At 35.1% G+C, this 20,535-nt stretch overlaps 1 protein-coding gene across 2 annotated transcripts in view; it reads left to right on the top strand.

Annotated features, from left to right (window-relative positions):
- The first annotated feature begins 1,379 nt into the window (after positions 1-1,379).
- The window catches only part of PRTG (protogenin), a 138,784-nt gene continuing 119,628 nt past the window's right edge, over positions 1,380-20,535 (top strand). The window contains exons 1-2 of one of the 2 annotated variants that reach the window (XM_074294575.1): positions 1,380-2,043; positions 4,134-4,436. In XM_074294575.1, the coding sequence (XP_074150676.1) occupies positions 1,959-2,043; positions 4,134-4,436 (388 nt within the window). In that variant the 5' untranslated portion in view covers positions 1,380-1,958. Of the gene's footprint in view, positions 2,044-2,620; positions 2,747-4,133; positions 4,437-20,535 lie in introns of those variants that run through there. The other variant, XM_074294576.1, reaches the window with a different exon arrangement.

The following is a 20,535-nucleotide window of genomic DNA, read 5'->3' as shown; positions in this document are numbered from 1 at the left end:
GAAGTAAAAGGAAAATTTTGGTTATCTGGCAAATAGCTTTGTTTTTTTGAACCTAAAATTGAAGTAGCATAAAAAATATGATTAACATTGTTAAGCGATAGGTTCCCAATCACTGCCTTCCTATTAGGCCTGGATGTGTACACTCATTATTCAGTGCACACCCATTATATATAAAAGTAATCTCCTCCTTGCAGGATATGAAATGGATATGATTTAAAATGAATCACAAACTACTTTCATGCATTTATCAGATTAGATCCTATTATGCTACTTTTGTTTGGTAGTTAGGATATGGATAAGATAGTACTGACAATTCTCCATTAAGATTTTCTCGGGATAGTTTAATTTTTCCTCCACAAAAAGAGTATTTTTTTTTTTTTTTAGTATGCCAGGGGCATTGGAGCTCCTATGACAAATGTTTGATTTCTTTCACCAGAATTCTTTAAAGATGGAATCACTCTTCAGGCCTTATGTCTATATGCTACCCATAATTCATCACAGATTTATAAGAATGTGGTTATTTTTTTTTTTTAGTTTAAGACTTTGCAATTTGATTACATTTAAAAAAGTAGATATCAGTTCTCAGTTCAATTTCTTATAGCCTTACACAAAAAAATAGTTGAGGATTATATTCATGAATAGTTAACTGTTAACTGCAAGTAGGCAACATTGACTTAGTTTTTATCTGCATGTTCTTATCACTTAGCAAAGTACCCAACATATATAATGTGACTTAATAAGCAACTCTTGAATTGAATTGAATTTTCATCCTTAGTGGCAGTAAGGTGGCTTCCCGAGAGAGCTCTGAGGGAATCTGCAAAGCTCCTAATCAAATCTAAAATGTTATGGACAATATCAGAACATTACGTGAAAGTATTTTAAAGACCTTAAGAGAACTCGACTAGTTAAAAAAAACAACCACCACCACAAAAACAAATCGCAAAACCATTTTCTGGAAACTAAGATGTTCAGGTTGAGGGGCTCTCCCCCATCTGTTTTGGGGGCTCTAGCCCCGAGCATGAATCCAGCACTGCTGACCAATCCTTGAAGTGGAGAATGGTCACTCTTTTCCATTTCTCCTCAGATTTCCCTCCACCCGGCCCCAGGGTGTGGGGAGAGGGAAAGGAGGAGGGGGAAGGACCAGAGGGATGGGTTAGAGAGGGGGGGTGAGAAGAAGTCTCCGGCCTCACCACATCTTTCATCACCATGCCTCCCTCCCCGAGACCCTCCGCCCCCTTTCCGACCTCCAGAGCAAGCCGGTCAGAGAGGGGGCCCCTTTCTCCTTTTCTATCCACTCTGTCCCCACCCCCTGGGAGAGAAAGCAGAGTCTTTGTGGCCCTGCCCCCCAGAGCAGCGGCAGAAGCAGAGGGGGCGGGCCACAGGGCAGAGATACTTCGCCTGGCCGCCTGACCTCCAGGTGCATTGTCCAGCCGAGACCACCCCCAGCCCCATGCCGCGACCCTCCCCTCCCCCCATTTGGCTATCTTTTGCTCCTTCCAGCGTCTCCTTCCGCCTGGCCGGCCATCCTGCCTACCGGTCACCAGAGGCCAGATGCACAAAGTAGTCCGAGGCTAGCGGTTGTGGACACCGGGAGGGAGAGAAGCAACTCTTGTCCATCCCGCCTCCGCCCTGGCGCCGCCGCCTTCTTACCCCGCCCCTAGCTGGTCTCCGAGTTCGCTCCTCCTTTAGAACGTGGGACTGTGCGCTCGGGGCCCGGCCACCGGGGCCAAAGAGTGCTAGCCTCCGTCTCAGTTCCAGTGCACCCTCAGCCTAGTCGAGCTGCGTTGCGCTGTTTCGTGCCGCGCCGCAGAAGATCCACAGCAGGAAACACACGCTGCTCAGCCCCACGCTATCCCGGGCCCTCGAACAGGGGCGGAACAGGGGGGTAGGGGCAGGCTGGGGAGCCCCGAGCCGGCCAGGTGAAGCTTGAAGGGAACATGCTGGGGCAGCCCCATTGAATGGCGCCTTCTTCTCGACCTCTCGCCCGGTTACGGCCACCGGAGATGCTGCTCCGGGCCGTCCTGGTCCTCCTCATCTGCTCAGGTGGGTGCCTATTTATTTTAGAAGGGATGGAGGGAACGATGCGGGGTTTGAGGAGGGCACTTGAGAATGCGGAAAAGGGGTCTCTCTGTGTTAGGTAGTCAGGGGATAACCCCTAGTTAGCAGTTCCCCCGCCCTGGAGGTCTGGAGTCCCCGAAGGGCAAGGGGTGCAAAAGTTATTGAGGTCCTGTACGGGGAGGGAGTCTCCTGCCTTCCCCAGCAGACCGGGACCTGTTTCCCGCCGCAATAGAGTCATGGCCACGCTGCGGTGACTGCTGTCCACTGTACCCCCTCCCATTCTTTCCTTCGTCCATTGTCCCGGCTCCGGCCTCTCTCCCCGCCTCCTCGGTCAGCCCGCCGGACTCCCTCAGCCTGAGCCGCGGCGACGGCCGCACGTGGCTTTATTTATATTGTTTCCGTGGTGGCCGTGAAGTCGCCTAGGGGGCGCCCCGCGAAGCTCAGCAGGACGTGGACCAGAGGGGCTCCCGAAACCTGAGGGGGGCAAATCTAGAACCCTTGTTCTCTCTTACCTTTTCAGCGCTCAGGGAACTGACGCGGGAGAAGGGGGGTTACTTTTTACCAGTTCTCACAGAGTTTGGGGATGGGGAGAGAGGGGAGCGTGTGCTGCCTTCTCAGACTTCAGGATAATTGTCCTCCCGTGTTTTAAGGAAATGGTATATTTAAGGGAGAGACCGGTCTATGTTCGGTGAGTTTAACTTAGTTGGAGGGTGTTTCTCTGCCTTCTTCTACACTGCAAACTTCCAGGGATGGGGAGAGGGAGGAAGAGGGGAGAGCCAGGGGCGTTAATTTATTTTCAGTGTAAAATTTTGGCTTTAATTTTCTTTTAGAAAAGAAGTCAGATGTATGATCAGGAACAAAATAAAAACCTTCCTGAGTCATCCGCAGAGCACGGGGTTATTAGGACTCATAGAGATGTCGTTGGAATACAGAGAGATCCTTTGGTTGTGATCTTGAATTGCGTTTAAGTTTTCTGAGGAACGGTTCTTAATGAGAAACTATGAAATCAGCCATGAGGAGTTCCTGCCAATGTGCCCATGGGTCCAAGATGTATACGTAACACATTGCAGGAATTGGAGCAATTTTAAAAATTCCATAAGTCTAAACTAAATTTAAATTCCTAAGGAACCGTGAAGAGTTAGAATTAAATGAAGGAGGTTATAGCAATTTAGTTAGATGTCAGATTCTTCATTCTAATGGGGGTGGGGAGATAATGTGACATGGAGAAGGGGCATAGCTGTATGTTTTTAGGATAAAATCTTTTCACATCTGATAAAATATTTGTTGGTTGATTAAGCAATCTCCTGTACCCATTAGATTGTAAGAACCAATTAGTTACGCTTAAAAAACTCCAAAACTTTTCAGTTTGAAAAAGTTGAAGTAAACGTTTCCTAATCCTATTCCCAGTTTACTGGCTTAACTAGAAACAAAAATCATCTAACTTGAAAGTCCATTGTTTGTCCTAGCCTGGATTCAGAAATTTGTCAGTAATTCCTCTTCTTGAAGAGGGTAAGTTGTTGATATAAAAAGAATTAATATTAAAATCTGAACTTGTAATTTGTCACAAAAGGTAAAATTTCTTTCCAAAGGAATAGATGCAGAGAGAATTCCAAAACACTTCAAGGGATGAGGAAATAAACTTGCTTGTTCACAGAGTCAGAATTTTGCTAATGATTTCTTGTAAAATTAGACTTTTACGACTTACCCTGTTCAGGATCGTTTTTTTTGACAAGCTTGTAAAAATAGCAAACAGCTTGTGTTCAATGGTTTTCATGAGTCAGACAAGAGACTTAGAATAAAATTGTTTCAGTGAGAACTAAAGTTAACATTTTACCTAAATTAATGAATAAAGGCAGAATAAGAAAAAAAACTGACTTAATTAATTATCTTTTGTTAATTCTTAAAGTAGAATCATCAACCATTTCAAACTTAATGCAAAAGTTGAGGGATCTGTCCATGTCCATGTCTATCTGGCCATGGCAAAGTGAAAACATAATTTAACCTTAGTATATATAGATGTGATAACTGATTTTATATCTTTAATTCTTGGTATACTTTTTCCCCCCTCCTTTCAGGAGTGCAGTGCTTTAGTGAACTGTTCTTTATAAAAGAGCCACAGGATGTAATTGTCACAAGAAAGGACCCAGTGATTTTGGATTGCCAAGCACATGGAGAACTTCCTATTAAGATCACATGGCTAAAAAACGGAGTCAAAGTTTCTGAAAATAAACGGATCCATGCTTTATCTAATGGCTCTTTATATATCAGTGAGGTAGAAGGCAAGCAAGAAGAACCATCTGATGAAGGATTTTACCAGTGTTTGGCACTGAACAAATATGGGGCCATTTTGAGTCAAAAAGCTCATCTGACATTAGCAAGTAAGTCTGTTTTATTATCACTTTGTTTGCATGTATCAATGTAAAGGAGCCCTGAAAATAGCAACTTGTCTTTTTAATGATGGTTTTGAAGGCAGAAAATGCCAACTAATGTAAATGAAAATGTCAATTTCATTCTGTACCTGGAAATTAAAATGAGTAGTTGAAGACATAAATCAAATTGGGTATGGTTTTATTTATGGTTCTTACTATGGGCCTGTGAAATTTGTTCTGTATGAACCATGAACTTCATAGTGCTTCCAGCCATCAGACCATTTTCAAGTAGTTGAGAAGCTTGGTCAGTTTGACAAAAGTTGATCTGAAAGCTCTTCATTTAGAAATTGAGGATACACTCTTGTATTTACAAGTAAAACTTATACTTCTTATACTTCTGTTTTTGTAGGTGATCTTTAAAGGTGAAAAATATTTGCATTTTGCCCCATTCTTTTCTGTGCCTCAGTTATTTTCTGTGATGTCTATTTGTGAATCACTCAGACTAGTGAACGTTGTTATTTTCCTGCTGGGAAGGAAAGAAATGTCATCTCTACATTATATCAAATGGGACAGAAAGCATATTGACTCACTTTTTTTTTTCAGTTGTCATTGTTTTCATTCTAAATTTCCATACTCTTAACTATATCAGATATAATATTTGTAAATTTAGTTTTACTGTTTCACCTGCTATATAAAGATTATATAAAATGATTATATAAAGACATACCCTAAAACTTGGACCTGAGATTCCTTAAGAAACTCATTGAGGCCTTTCCAGATCTGAGTATTCAGTTCTTAAAATTATAGTAATTAATGTGTAAGCAAATCACATAGCATTTCTTTATAACAGCATACAATTCAAAACTTTGAAAATTCCTCACAAATTTTCTTTAAAAGCTATTAACATTCAGTCTTTGTAGTGTGGTGTGATCATTTAAAAGGCAGTTTTATTGCGTAAGAAAATTCAATACTGGATAATATCAGTATGTTCCTATAACTTGGATTTTTCATGGAAAAATTCAATTCTAGTTCTCTGAAGTTGGAATTTAGTAAGTTAATGGCTATAACTGAAGCTATTATAGAGTACTTTTATTATACTTGGTCTTTTTTATTTTAGTTATATACTACATCTTTAGAGAAGTTCATGCATAATTATATAATACATTCAGAGAAGAGGCTTTCTAGTGTAGAAGCCAGGGAATTCTAATTTCAGGTATATCCTCTAACACATGCTGCCTTCATGACCCTGGAAAAGTCACTTCCAGTCTCTAGAACAATTGCCAGGAGTGTAGGTAATTCCCTAAGACTTATGTTATTAACTTTTGTTTATGTCACAGACTCCTTTGACTGGTAAAATCTATAAACCTATTCTTGGAATAATAATGTTTCTAAATGCATAAAATAAACTATTATTATAAAGGAAATCAATTTTGTTGAATACAGGTATTAAAAATGTTTAAAAAAAAAAAACAAGCTCACAGACCTTAAGTTAAGAACTCCTGTCTAAGATTATGAATGGTAGAGCACATGCCAAATTGCTTTAGTAGAGTGGGTTTCCTTATTTAGGACTTCCTGTCAAAGAAAATTGTGGCCTCTTCCTAGGTTTGATGAAGCATAAAATAAATACAGGTTAGGGATTGCATTTTATTTCTCAAAAACTTGAATTCAGGTTTCTAATTCTATCTCCTATAAAAAGAAGAGAAATAAAATGAGAGGATTTCTGTTTCATTTTTTTTTTTTCTAATTATTTGGCAATCTTGGTCAGCTAGCTGTTTTGTTTTGTTTTGTTTGTAAATCAGTAATAGTAGCTCACATTTAAGTATTATTTAAATGGTTTGTGAAGTGCTTTACATATAGTAACCTGTTTAATCATCACAACAATCCATGTGGGATGACTGCTATTCAGTATCTTCATTTTATAGACTTATGAAATGAGGAAATTGAGACCAAAGACGTTGTGGATTGCTAGTGAGTGTCATTAGTAGGATTCAAATCTAGGTTTTCCTGACCCCAAATGCTCTGTCATTTTTAGCATATTATCTTAATGCTTTTATTGCTGTTGTCATGTGTGACTTTGCATGATTCCATTTGACAAAGATATGGAATAGTTTACCATTTCCCTCTCCAGCTCATTTTACAGATGAGGAACTGAGGCAATCAGTGTTAAATGAATAATCCAGAGTCACACAGCTAGCAAGTATCTGAGGTCACATTGAATTTAGCAAGTTGTGTTTTCTTGACTGATACTTTGTCACCCAGATTTCCTGATTCTTAGGTTCTTTTAAGAGGCAATATGACCTAAGAGTCGGTCAGTCCTGTGGTCAACTCTCCAAGAATATTAATCACAGAGGTTAGACCTTTATTAGTAAAAGGGAGCTTCTTCATTCATTCCCCCTTTATCAATGAAATTTCAACTTCTAGCATCTCTAGTCTAGCAATGACTTCTTAAATTTGGTGGTAGTGGTGGGGACAGAAGAGAAAGATATGAGTTGTGAAACTTTGTTGCAATTTCTTTCCCAAAGAACTCCAATCTTTTTTATGATGTCGAAGGAAGTTTATATGTTTTTGAATCACTTGGAGATTAAACAAATTTGACTGTCATGACCACAGATTCAAAGTACTTTCATCTTGTAGAATCCTGATGTATATTGAAATAAAGTTGTAATTTCACTGATGATGGAAATTTCTGATCTGGAATGACAACAGCTATGTAAGGGGTGTTAGCAAATTATAACTTTTGATTTCTGATGGCAATTTTAGAGTGTTAGTCTTATATAGTAGAATGTTATACTTTTTTTTTCAAATTGAACTTAAGACATTTAATTGCTTTTGGGGTTCCAATTTTCTCTTGTCAAATGAGGATAATTATAATCTCTCTGGGTTGTATAAATGTCAATTGCTCTAATTTCCAAAATAGGAAATTTCATATTTTATCATGCCATTTTCATTTTTTGTGTGTATCTTTAGAAAACACAGCAGTTATCAATCTAATTAAATGTCTTTTGAAGCCATTGAATTATGGCTATTTTAAGTTGTAAATATCTTAATAACTTCTGATGGAAATTATGCAAAATATTTTGTCTTTAAGCATAAACTCTACCTAAGATAAAACCAAATCAGTGGTTTTTTAAACATAATTTTCAGCATTCAGAATTGTTTTGAATATTAAAAACATTGTACTATTTTAACTGTGAAACTATTCAACTCTCAGTTAAATTACCTGACAAATTTACACAAGATTCTAAATTGGAGATATGACATGAAATTGTCATGAAAATTAGGATCTTTTTTACAACTTGCCATTTTGAATAAACACTGTTGTCTTGATATCCTACTTAAAAGCAATGTCAATTGCTGTAGACCCTAATGACTTTATCTTGCCTGAATAAAGAAGTTATACATATTAATAGGGAGAGAATAGGCATAAAGTGGGCATTCTTTCTTTGAGAAAAAAAGCAAATTCTACTGTAGTTACTGATAGCAGCAGGATTCAAGTATGTGCTTTTTCTTCCTTTGGTCAAAGCTTTCACCAGAAAGCTTATCTTTTGCCTTAGAAGTGTAATAATGCAGCATTTGGAAACCTAAAACTTTAATCTGTGCAGTAGTTTAAGGTTTTAAATACACAAGGAGATCAGGTCTTGGTTTCTAAACTTAGGAACTGGAAGCTGAAAGTTGCACTCTAGGCAAGAATTCCATTATTCATGTGTAAATTAGGAATTCACAGGGTTAAAAGGTTAGAAACTGGCCAGGATGAGGTTTACCCTTGTGATAAAGAGCAGATGACCCTCATTCATTGGCCAAAGCTTTCATGTAGCTCTTCTGCAAAGTTAGTGATTGCCATGAATTGTTCTTGTGGAATGCAGAAATTCAAATGTGAACAGGCCTTTCCTTAAGTGTCACTATGGAGCCTTATCTCATGAGCACATCAGAGCTGGTCTTTCGGGACAAGGTTCCTCCCCAAGGCCCCTGGGCTTTGCTTTCCTGTTGTTCATCCATGCACAAAAGAATTTAGCCAACTTAGATTTTCTAATGGATTGCTTTTTAAAGGAAACTATAGGGTTAAAGTAACATTTAGCTAAATTAAAAAAAAAAAAAAAAAACCACAACTTTTCTTTGATAATAGTTTTATATTTTCATGTAACTAAAACAGAAGTTTGGGTGGGGGGGGTGGGATAGGGAAAGCTGTGGGAGGAACTTCCATTTCCAGCAGTGCTCTTTGTGAAGCAACATGTGGAGTAAAATGTTAAAGAAATGAAATAAGGATTAAATGGTTTATTATGAAGTTAAATCAATGCTGATGTTCCAGGCAATACGATATTTAGTTTTGAGTACTAAGTCTGTATCATGTGTAAGTGTGAGTTCAACTTTTAATTTCCCAAGATTTTTCAAATATGGTAAAGAAATATCTGCTAGATTATATTTTTGCAGTTTCACTGTTGAAATGAATAATATTCCTCGAAAAGTAAGAGAAAAAGAGGGGGGAAAAGGTCACTTTTGAACAAAGCTGGTTTGAAATAAGGGAGATTAAGAAAAAATAAAGGATGAAAGAAAGATTGTGTCCCATGATCTGTAACTGGCTATAAGATAGTGATTGGTCAGGAAGCTAATTGTTTATTTCCTTTCCATAAAATGTGGAAATTGAAGTCCTGTGATTGAGGGAGAAAGGACACAAAGCAGACTTGCTTTTCTTAGTTGTGTGGGTTTTTTAAGGTTATATTCATTTAAGTAGAAAATAAAAATTTTTTGTGATTCTTTTTTTTGTAATTTGAATAGCAAGAAAATGAAAGATGAGTGTAAGAATTTGGTGCATTGTCCAAAACACTTTTATAAAAAGCTTAAGCAAAGGATAGACATTCTTTAAAAGAACATAGAATTTTTTTCATTTTAATTCTGATGATTTCTTTATTAAGTTGAGATGAAATTTGATGATTTTCCATTGTCTATATGCTTATTATAAAGTTTAAAAAGTCATAAATATAACATTTTTGGGGTTCTGCATTAATCAATAAGGGAGAGGTATAAATCCAATATTTAGTCATAACTTTTAAAGAGTTAATCTGGAAATATGGGAATAAAATTGAAACGAATTGAAAGTTGTAAATTGTATCAAAGCAGACTGGGGAATTGATTTTCAAATGTGGCTTGAAACTAGAAAACTGAGAAAGAAAATAAGTGAAAATGACCTATAATAACTACCATTTACATAGTATTTAATGATTTTCCAAGAACTTTACACTTATGTAATTTGAAATTTTTTAGGAGTACAAAGATATTTTTATGCCCATTTTACAGATGAGGAAATTCAGACCATACAATTAAAGTTAGAGACAGTATTTAAAATCAGGCATTTCTTGACTCCCAAGTCCAGTTCTGATGATTATACTACTTTTTTAGAAATTTTAAGAGAAGGGTTCATTATATCAAAATAGACATTGTTTTGCTATATTATAAATTTTTTGAGTGATTAATTAAATCTATAGATGATACAGATTGCAAAATTCTTGTGTCTGCTTGCAATTCCCTTTAAGCAAATATACTGTATTTGAATGGATTTGTGACATTTAATAGAGTGTCAGGCCTGGAATCAGGAACACCTAAGTTGAAATGTAGTCTTGAATACTTACTGGGTCTGTGACTTTGGACTGCTGACTTTGTTTATCTCAGTTTCCTCATCTATAAAATGAGCTGCAAAAGAAAATGGCAAACCAATTCCTTTGTCAAGAAAAACCCAGGAAGAACAAAATATGACTGACATGACTGAGCAAAGACTAGTGTAGCAATTATCAATAGGACAGGAGAATAAAAAGATTTGCTTTTAAAAACAGGATTGTGTCTAAATATGTGATATTTAAAGGGGGGGAAATGGTGGACTCTGACTTTTTAAGACTTGACATAGAATTTGAAAATGATCCATTTTTTTGAAGAAATTTTCTAAAGTGCTATTTCAATGTGTTAGTCTACCTCTTTCTCTATTTTTTTCCCCTCCTACTTCATTTTGAAGTTTTCTTCTGATTTTTTTAGTTGATGCTTTACATAGTTGCCTAACAGATTTGTTTTAAAGTGACACATAACTATTACAGGATGTCTGCTTAAAAGGTTTATTAGGAACCTGATAAATTCAGGGTAATTGTTCTATTTATTCTTTTTGTAGTTCACTTGAGGGTATCAGTTTTCACCTACAGGAATCTGATTGTCTATCTCAGTGCCTGCCAAAGTTTTTCTTAAACCCAACATCTCTGGCCCTTCCCCCCACTTACCAGCAGAGGCTACTGCAGAGGGAGATTATATAATTTCCTTTACACTATGGAAGGTATTCATTTTAATAGTAGATGAAATTTGGATAATATTTTAAGGTTTGCAAAGTGCCTTGAATATATCATCTCCTTTTATTGTCACAGCAGCCTTTTGAGTTTCCTGCTATTATTTTTAATCTCCATTTTACAAATGACAAAACTATCAAGTCTCAGAGACAGTGGAATGACTTGCTGTCAGTCACATAGCTAGTATGTTAGAAACAATTTAAATATAGTTCTATCTGACTATCAAGTTTAGTCCTCTTGTTACTGGCCATGGGGTTCTTAAACTGGGATCTATGAAATATATATAAATATATATATATGTGTGTGTGTGTGTGTGTGTGTGTGTGTGTGTGCTATTTCTATACAATTGATTTCCTTTGTAAATACTGTGTATTCTACCGTATGCATTTAAAAAACATTATTCTGAGAAGAGGCTAAGGTTTCATTAGACTGCTGAAGGGATTTATGATAAAAATGGTTAGGAATCCTTGCATTATACTATGCTGCCTTTATTTTTTTTCCTATGGCTTCTTATTATAGTTGTTGAAAGTCCATTTGGTATAGACTCCTTTAGTCAGTCAGATGAGATTATTCAAAATAAAGGCATGTAATTCCCAGTAGTTGTTTGCCTCAGAATTTGTTGTTACTTTTGAATTTAAAGCTGGGTTTATTGATATAATGTAGTTGAAAATAATAGCAAAAGACAAATTATTTAAGAAGGATTTCAAATTGTAGAGTGTTTCAGGAATAGGTATATTTCTAGAGATGTCTTTTGCATTTTTTTTTTAAATTCAAAGGGTCAAGAGTTAAGTTGGAATTTATTACTTCCATTTTAAGCTGGTAATCACCGTTTGTATACAAAGTAATCAACAAAGTCAGGTCTGGCATTTTATTGAGTATAAAGTAGCAACAATTATTTATTTAAGTCTTTAAAGAGATCTTAAAAAGTTGCTTAAAATGAAGATGATGGAAGTGCTATGTCAGTATTGGCTATTTATTGTTAATAAGCATGTGCAAATAAAGACTTGCAGTTTCAAGTACAATCCTCTTTCTGCTTTAGCAAATATGCTAAATGAAATGCCCATTTTATGTGGTGTTTGTTAAATTCAGGAAAAATAATTAGAAAGTCTTTGTAAAATTTATTGGGACTTAAAAGTATTCTGATTATTTTATATAATTTTTAGACAGTTTGTTCCTTCAGAAGAATTTGGTGGCTTCTCTTGTGTTTCAGCATGGACAAAACTCATTATTCAATTTGGTAAATGACAATGATAGGAAGAAGAGAGAATAGATCATATTTGTCTATATATGAAATAGGAGTTCAATAGAAATTGGTAGATGATGATGTTGAACAAGAAAGGCAAAAAATATTTGTGCTGAATTGTTCACATAAGCATCTCTGCTTAAGCCAATTGGTGCTCTGAGCCAATTTCTGTTTGAAATTCTTGTACAAGAAAAGGATCTGCCCCTTTGGTTATATACACCAAAAATTAATCTGAGCAGTACTCTGATCTTTTAATATATATTCAAGTACTTAGTTGCTCTTTTGATAAGCCTTTAAAATCCTTATAATCTACATAGGATGCATGAATTTAAAATGTTTGTGTTTTTGGCTTTACATGAATTTTACTTTTGCTTATATTCATGTTGCTTATTGCTTAAGCATTTGTAGAGTTAAAATTAATGAAAAGATAGAAAAAAGTAATAATAGGTACTCAGCTTTAGTTTAAAACTTTCTTTGCTCAATTTGATTTCATCTCTAAAACTATCTAAAAGAACATTTTATTTCATTCTAAAATGCTGGTTCATGGAACAATGATAGATATCTTGAATTATTGGGGAAGGAAGTTTCCTATTTTCCCACAAATATTATGCTCCAGAAAATACTTTACCATTGTCCCTTGAGGTTTATAGGCTGGAGTCAGGAGCCCCATAATAATGGGGGATTAGAGTGCTTGCTCTACCATCTAGAAGGGAGTATGCCTAATAGTTTGGTACTTCTGGCTATCTCCTGGACTTCTATTTCTGAAAGTGCCATCCATGATTCACTTCACTTCCTGCTGCCTAGCTATTGTGTCCATAGTACCTCCAATGTCCCCTGTGGTCTTCAGAGCAATCTGTTTCCTCTCTATTTCTTACAGTCTGGTTGTGTAATCCAATCAGTTCTACTCCAGGATGGGGATGCATCAGTCTACTTCTGCATAGTCTCATTTACCAGCCAAAACAGAATTTCTCCATTCTCACTACTCCTCTGTCATTTCCTTCATTAGAATGTAAGCTCTTTGAGCAGAACTGTTTTTGCTTTTGTATCTCTATTCCCAGGAAGGCACAACATTTTTCATTTTTGAACTGTCCTATAATTATTAATGAGACAAATGCTTCTGGTTATTTACAAATATATTTTGTGTTTTACCATGGAAATAGAAACAAATTGTATGAAATTGTAGTGTTTACTATGCATAAATAGTTAGGCAAATTATACCAGCAATCTTTTCAATAAATTCAGTTTTAACTATGAATATTCTTCCCTTGATACAGCCCATTTAACTCTCATTACTTCCTGATGTGAACATATTTATAGCTTTGAAGATAATATACTGTTTCTTTAAATCTCCTTAATCAGTTTTTAATTAATTTTTTTCAGTAAACAAAATTTTATTTTCTCTTCCTTCTAGCTCTCCCACTACCAGAAGATGTGTGTGTGTGTGTGTGTGTGTGTGTGTGTGTGTGTGTGTGTGTGTGTGTCTATCTGCAGCTTGAATCCATCCTCTGTGCCTCCTTAGAGGTCCTCTAGAACAGGACTTAAACTTTTTCCACTTGTCACCTCTTTTCACCTGAGAAATTTTTACATGAGCCTAATCATATAGGCATATAAATTAAGTATACAGATAAACCACTTATTGATCATAAATCATAATTTTGCAATCCTCACATTCGATTACAAAATCTCATTTGGGATTGCAACCCATAGTTTGAAAAGCTGAGCTCTAGAACAGAGGTATCAAACACTTGGCACTCCCAAGAGTTGCCTGAACTAAATTAAAATGAATATCTATCTGATTTTAATGTGTGTGTATATATATATATATATATATATATATATATATATATATATATATATATATATATATATATATAATAAAGAATAAAGAAATACATAAACATAGATTTTTATGTCAATATTTGGCTTGCAAGAATCCTTATGTTTTATTTATGTTTCTATTTGAAATTAACACCACTTCTCTATAGAAATGGCAGGTCATTACTTTGGTCAGAGTTCTAAACTCTTTCAAAGTTGTTTTTCTTTATAAAGGTGTTGTCTTTGCACAAACTATTCTCCTGGCTTTGTATACTTTCCTTTATATTAGTTTATACTTCCCAGGATTTTCTGAAATTGCCTTTTTGATCATTTCTTATGGTATGACAATATTTCCTTACATTTATATACTATGCTTTTGGTTAGTTATTCCCCAGTTGTCTAGAAGGCCATCAAAGGTATTCCTGGGAGGGACTATCTCTTTCTCTTAATTTTGCAGATGATGAAACTGAGGCCAGAGAGATAGGAAGTGATGCCAAAGTCATGTTTATTAAGCAGCAGATCTAGAATTTGAACCTGGATCCTCATAATTCCTAGATAGTACTTTTCTCTACCCTGTCCTCTTCCCCCAACTGCCTAAATGTTTCTTTCTAATATGTGTTGATCCTAGCCAAAGTTAGATATGTTGTTATTCACAGTTCATCATTTATGCATACCATTACTCACTTATTTTTAAGGTATAACTGGTTAATTACCCGAGATTCCCTAGCTAATTCCCTAGAGGAAACAGAAAGAATACTTTTCCATATAGAGGGAGGGAGGTCACTGAAAATTTAGTTTCATATGTTCAGCTTCATAGATAGCTAACTTGTGTCTATTTTAATTTTACTCTGACTACAAGAATGTGTATTCTTTCCCTTTCCCTTTGTTTTTATTATTTTTAGATTGTCTAATAAAAGTTAATCATTATTTATTTAATTTTTAATCTTATTTCTATCATATGCTTTTAGATGCCTTTCATTTTCTTTTTGGGGGCCATGTTATTTCCATCAACCCCTCCCCCTTCCATTTCAAATCTTTTCAAAAGACAATCATTAAAAAGCTCTTCTCTGGAAGGAGGTCAGCATAGTAAAGCAAAAGAAATCCACAAATTGGCCCTATCTTGATGCATATATCTTATTCTGCATCTCCAGCCTATCAGCTCTCTCTAAGTACATGGGAAGCATTCTTCACCATCAGTTCTCTGGGGTCATAGTTGCTCATTGTTTTGATCAGAGTTTTAAAGTTTTTAAAAGTTGTTCTGCTTCTACCCACTTCATTATGTATTAGTTCGTAGAAAAAATTTTCCAAGATTTCTGGATTCATTCCTTTCATCATCCCTTGTAACATGTGCTTTATAAAAATTTTTAATAGTTTTTATTTACCAGATATGTGCATGGATAATTTTATAATATTGACAATTGCCAAACCTTTTGTTCTAATTTTCCCCTCCTTCCCCCTCCCAGATGGCAGATTGACCAGTACATGTTAAATATGTTAAAGTATACATTAAATACAATATATGTATACATGTCCAAACAGTTGTTTTGCTGTTGTAACATATGCTTAATAAAGCAAACCAAATTTCCTTATTTTCTGTGTCCATTAATTATTATGTACTTTGAGTCTCTTGTCTCTTTGTTGTTCAGCTATTCTCCAATAGATAGGCAATTCCCTTGGTTTCCAATTCTTTGCCACTACAAAAAGAACTACTTTAAATAGTTTTGTACATTTGAGTCCTTTCCCTCATTAAAAAAATTATTGGAATATATGCTTAGTAGTGGTTATTACTGGATCAAAGGATCTGGATAGTTTAATGATTTGGGGGAAGGTAAAGCATAGTTCCCAATGACTTTCAGATAATTGGACCACTTCAGAGCTTCAGCAGCAGGGTATGTTTTCCTAAGGTCCCTTCAACAATTGTCATTTTTTGGGTCATCTTTGCCAATGTGATGGGTTTGAGATAGAATCTCAGAGTTTTCTTAACTTGTATTTCTCTTATTATTAGAAATAAACCCCATCCTTTCATATGATCATCATGCTTGAGGCATAGCAAGGCCAGTTTAGTTGAATTGTAGAGTACATGAAGAGAAGCAATGCATACTTGGACTAGACTTAGTTTGTGAATTTTGTGATTTAAATGCCATACAAGTTCACATTTTATCTTAGAGATAGTAAGGGAATCAGTGGCATTTATCGAGTAACTTTAGCAACTCTGAAGAGGATGATTCAGTGCCCAGTGAGGAGAATATTGGCTGGTGTAGTAGAAAGGTAATGAGGGTTGACCTAGGTGATAGTGTGAGGACAGAGAAGAGGACAAAGGAAGAGATGTTGTATAGATAGAAACTAGGGGTTTATCAAGTGATCATCACTGTGGAGTGAGGGACAATGAGGAGTCAAGGATAAGAGATTCTGAACTTGGAAAACCAGTCAATGGTTACAGGGAAGTTTAGAAGAGGATTAAGTTTGGAGAAAAAGATAATGATAGAAAAAGTAAGTGTCACAGGCAGAATATGGACCCAGAACTTTCTGATACCAAACCTAGAACTCTGCTACATATTTTCCTTCAAAATTTAAGTTTTTTAGGGCAAGGGGATTTTTTCATTTTGATGTGATTTTATTAGAACTTGGATATAGACACTCTGTTGGATGAAGATCTATATATACTCTATAGCCTAAAAGAGTTTCTTGGAGGTGCTGGGAGATTGACTTGACTTAATGATTTGGGAGGAAGGGGAAGGATAATTCCCAATGACTTTCAGGTGATTGGACTACTTCATAGCTTCAACAATAATGAAATGCCAAGCCTTTTCGTGAGGTCCCTTCAGTCACACAGCTACTGTGTGTGTCAGAGGCAAGGCCTAACAAAACCTGTGATTTTTTGATACTGAAGCCATCTTTCTAATAATTAAATTTTAATTCTTGCATCAGAATTTATCTGTGTCTATATCTTTCTATGGAAAAGCTAAAGGACAGATGAGGTGACTGAATGGAAAAATCAGTCAAAGGGAATGGGTTCTCTTTTTTGGCATAATAAGTAAAGGAAGGTTATGGGTAGATTTTTAAAATTGCTATTACATTTATTTCTATTTTTATCTTCCCTTGTAATCAATCAACAAGCTTTTATTAAGCACTAACTAGGTACTAGGCATGAAGATAAGAATATAGTGAATGAAAGAACTACTTTCATTTGATTTGAGGAAACAACAAATCTATTATACACACACACATATTGGAAGAGACAACACACATATGCACTTTTTATATATAAATACATATATGTTGAGAATATATACAGGACAAATAAAAGGTGTTTCAGGAGGGAAGCTACTAGCAGTTAGAGATAATCTGTAAAAACTTTGACATTACTCTTCCCCCTTTGAAAGAAGTGATGGGATTTTATGAGGAGGTGATGAGAGTTTAATTGTAGTGAATTGTAGGCATTGGTAATAACCATTGTAAAGGTATGAAGATGGGATAGCTCGTATAATATGTGAGAAATAAAGAAGCATCTGGTTTTGACTGGACCATAGAATGTAGGAATGAGAAAAGAGAGTAATGTACAATGGAACTATTAATATATCATGAAATTACATGTGTATATAATATATAATATGTAATATATAATTTATGTGTACATAATATTTGAGTGAAAATGATATATAATGAAGCTGAAAAGAGTTAGGTATAATGGAGTCAGTTTAGAAGTGACTAATAAATATCAAAAGAGGGACAACACTTTTAAATGATTCTACAGGGAGGGGCAGCTAGTTGGTGAAGTGGATAGAGTACCAGTCCTGAAGTCAGGAGGACCTAAGTTCAAATGTGACCTCAAACCTTTAACACTTTCTAGCTCTGTGACCCTGGGCAAGTCACTTAACCCCAATTGCCTTAGCAAAAATAAATAAATAAGCATCAAAAGAAGATGTAAAGAACTAGTTTCAATATATATTGTCAAGTCAGCAGGCATTTATATGATTGGCATTGTGCTAAGCACTGAGAATACAAAAAAAGGCAAAAGCAATCCCTATTCTCATGGAACTCAATCTAATGAGAGGAGGGGAAGATAACATACAAAAAACTATGTACAAACAACATTTTGTGCTGTTCTTTCAGTCACTTTGGATTCCTCATGACCCCATTTGGCATTTTCTTGGCAGAGATAGTAGAGTGGTTTTCCATGTCTTTCTTTAACACATTTTACAAATGAGGAAGTGACTTGCTCAGGGTCATCCATCTATTAAGTGTCTGAGGCTAGATTTGAACTTAGGAAAATGAATCTTCTTGGCTCAAGTGCCAGCATTTTATCCCCTTGTGTTACCTGCCTGCCCCACAAACAATGTACACAGGATTAATTGGAGGTAATCTCAGAGAGAAGACATGATCATTAAGGAGGACCAGGAAAGATTTCTTGCAGAAACTTAGATTTTTAGCTGAGACTTGATGAAAACCAGGAGACAAAGGTGAGCATGGAAAGAATTCCAGAAAAACAGCTAGTGAAAATATTAGAGTAGGGAAGGTGAGGAATATGGAGGCATCCAGTTACTGGATCTAAAGTACATAGAAGGGAATAAAGTATAAGAATATTTGAAAGGCAGGAGGGGGCTAAATTATGAAGTATCTTCAAGTTTTAAAAGGTTTATATTTGATGCTAGAGGCATAAAAAAAGGGAACTATTGGAGGTTTGATCAGGTGGGTGGATCTCAAAATGTGCTTCTTAGACAATTGGTTGTGAGAATCCTTTTAAACTGTCATCTAATATTTCAGTTCTGCAAGATCTTTGAATTCTTTGGTTTGGCTGCTCCCTCCCCTTATGTATGTCAAAAAGCCTCCTGTACCTTAGCAGTTGCTTTTTACACATTCTGCTAGTCAATAACATTTTCACTTAGTGGCCAAACTTCTGTCCTGTTAGAACTTAAATAGACTGATTTTTTTTTTAATGATGCTGTGTATTTAAAACCTTACAGTCAGTAAATAATTTACCCAAATTTATCCTCCACTGATAGAACCTTTGAGGAGATATACTCAGTAAGGTAAATAGCACTCAGTTCATCTTTATGATACCCATAATATGTATATTCACTCTTTAAGCACAGTACAAAACTTACTTCTTAAATCAGTTGTGCTTTTGTGAGAATTTGCTAAAATATCTTGTTTTTCAAAATCCCAACAAGTTATTTTATTTTAAATTTGGTTATTAAGGCAACCCAGCAGGTTAACTACTTTAGGAGGCATTTTTTTTCTGCATTGCAGAAGAAACACTCTTGCTTTTTACTTTGTTTTCTTAGGAAGAAACTATTATTAGTTTTATCAATTTTAAAAATTGAGTTTTTATGTCCAGGAATGCTCTCTTCCTTTCCATTTCCTTTTCTTTCTTTTCAGCCTCTGTCCTCCCCTGTGAAGTTCCCTGAGTACTTTAGCATTCATAGATATCTTTTCTCCCTTCTAATTTACTTTATTTATAATTTTTATTTGGTGCACAATTCAACAAATAGGGCTTCTGGACTAATGATTTATTTTTATCTGGCCTCTTTAATTAGAGTTTAGATTCTTTCAGAACATTTCTCAAATTTCTTTGTACCCTATTGTGTCTAGATCAGAGTTAAGCACATAGGCATTCAAAATATATTTTGGATGTTTGAGGAATGTATTTGATTTGTTTTGTTTCATTTTTTCCAATAAAGATTCTTTGTTTTGAGGAAAAAATGACTTATATCTCTACCTTAAAAAAACCTCACTGGACAATGGCCTCTTTATTTAGTTGGAGGGATATGTGTGCTGGAATTGTTTAAAAAAAGAAAAAAATAAGGTACCTAAATATTAAAAGAAATAATAAATGTAATGGTAATAATCAGTAAAATTTGTTAATCAAGATAGATGGCTAAGTTATTACATTACTATAATCGACTTAATCTGTGATCTAGTATTTTATAATGTACAGTTTCTATTTTTTAAAATAAATATTTTTCAATATCTTTTGTTGTTATATTACCTGCATTTCCTATTACATATTTCCCATACAACCATCCCTTTTAACAAAGAACAAAAAAGAGGGGGAAAATAGCCAGTTCAGCAAAACTAACCAAGATACAAGGTAAAAGTCTGACATAAAATACAGTGTTCCACACCCCTATACCATTTGGAGACATTTGTCATTTCATGCATTAAAACTGTCTGACATTCCATAAAATGATGTCACCCAAGAATTTTTTAGGGTTCTAGTTTTATAGCTATTTTGGCCCAACCAAAGAGAATTTCATACCAGGAAGACACTAACTTAGAAGGATAATGTGGCTTCTAATTTTTATTATAAATAACTCTGAAGATGTGGTTTGTTAGTATTTATAGTATAATGGTTTATGGTTCATAAGGTTTTTCTCATTGATCATTTCTAAATTCTGTCTGTCTGTCCTAATTCCACCAATTTTTTTCATTATTTTTTCATTATTAAAATGTAATGTGAGTATCTATCCACAACTCAATATTAAAATTGGATTAAACAACTTAATTAAGTTTTAGTTTTAAAATTTAGTATTATTCTTGGAAAATAACTTGAATTTGAAGAGACTGATTCAATTCTTGCATACAGCATATGCATAAGCTTTCAAGAAGTAAATTAATTATAATATTGGTTTAAAGATTTTTAATAATTTAATTCTCATAAGTTTTAAAACTTAATATAAAATGCTGAACTAATGATTTCTTATTTGATGATAAAAGTATATTTTAAAAA

Source organism: Sminthopsis crassicaudata, chromosome 2, assembly GCF_048593235.1.
Source record: "Sminthopsis crassicaudata isolate SCR6 chromosome 2, ASM4859323v1, whole genome shotgun sequence".
Lineage (NCBI taxonomy): Eukaryota > Metazoa > Chordata > Mammalia > Dasyuromorphia > Dasyuridae > Sminthopsis > Sminthopsis crassicaudata.
This window is presented reverse-complemented; position numbering and strand designations above follow the sequence as displayed.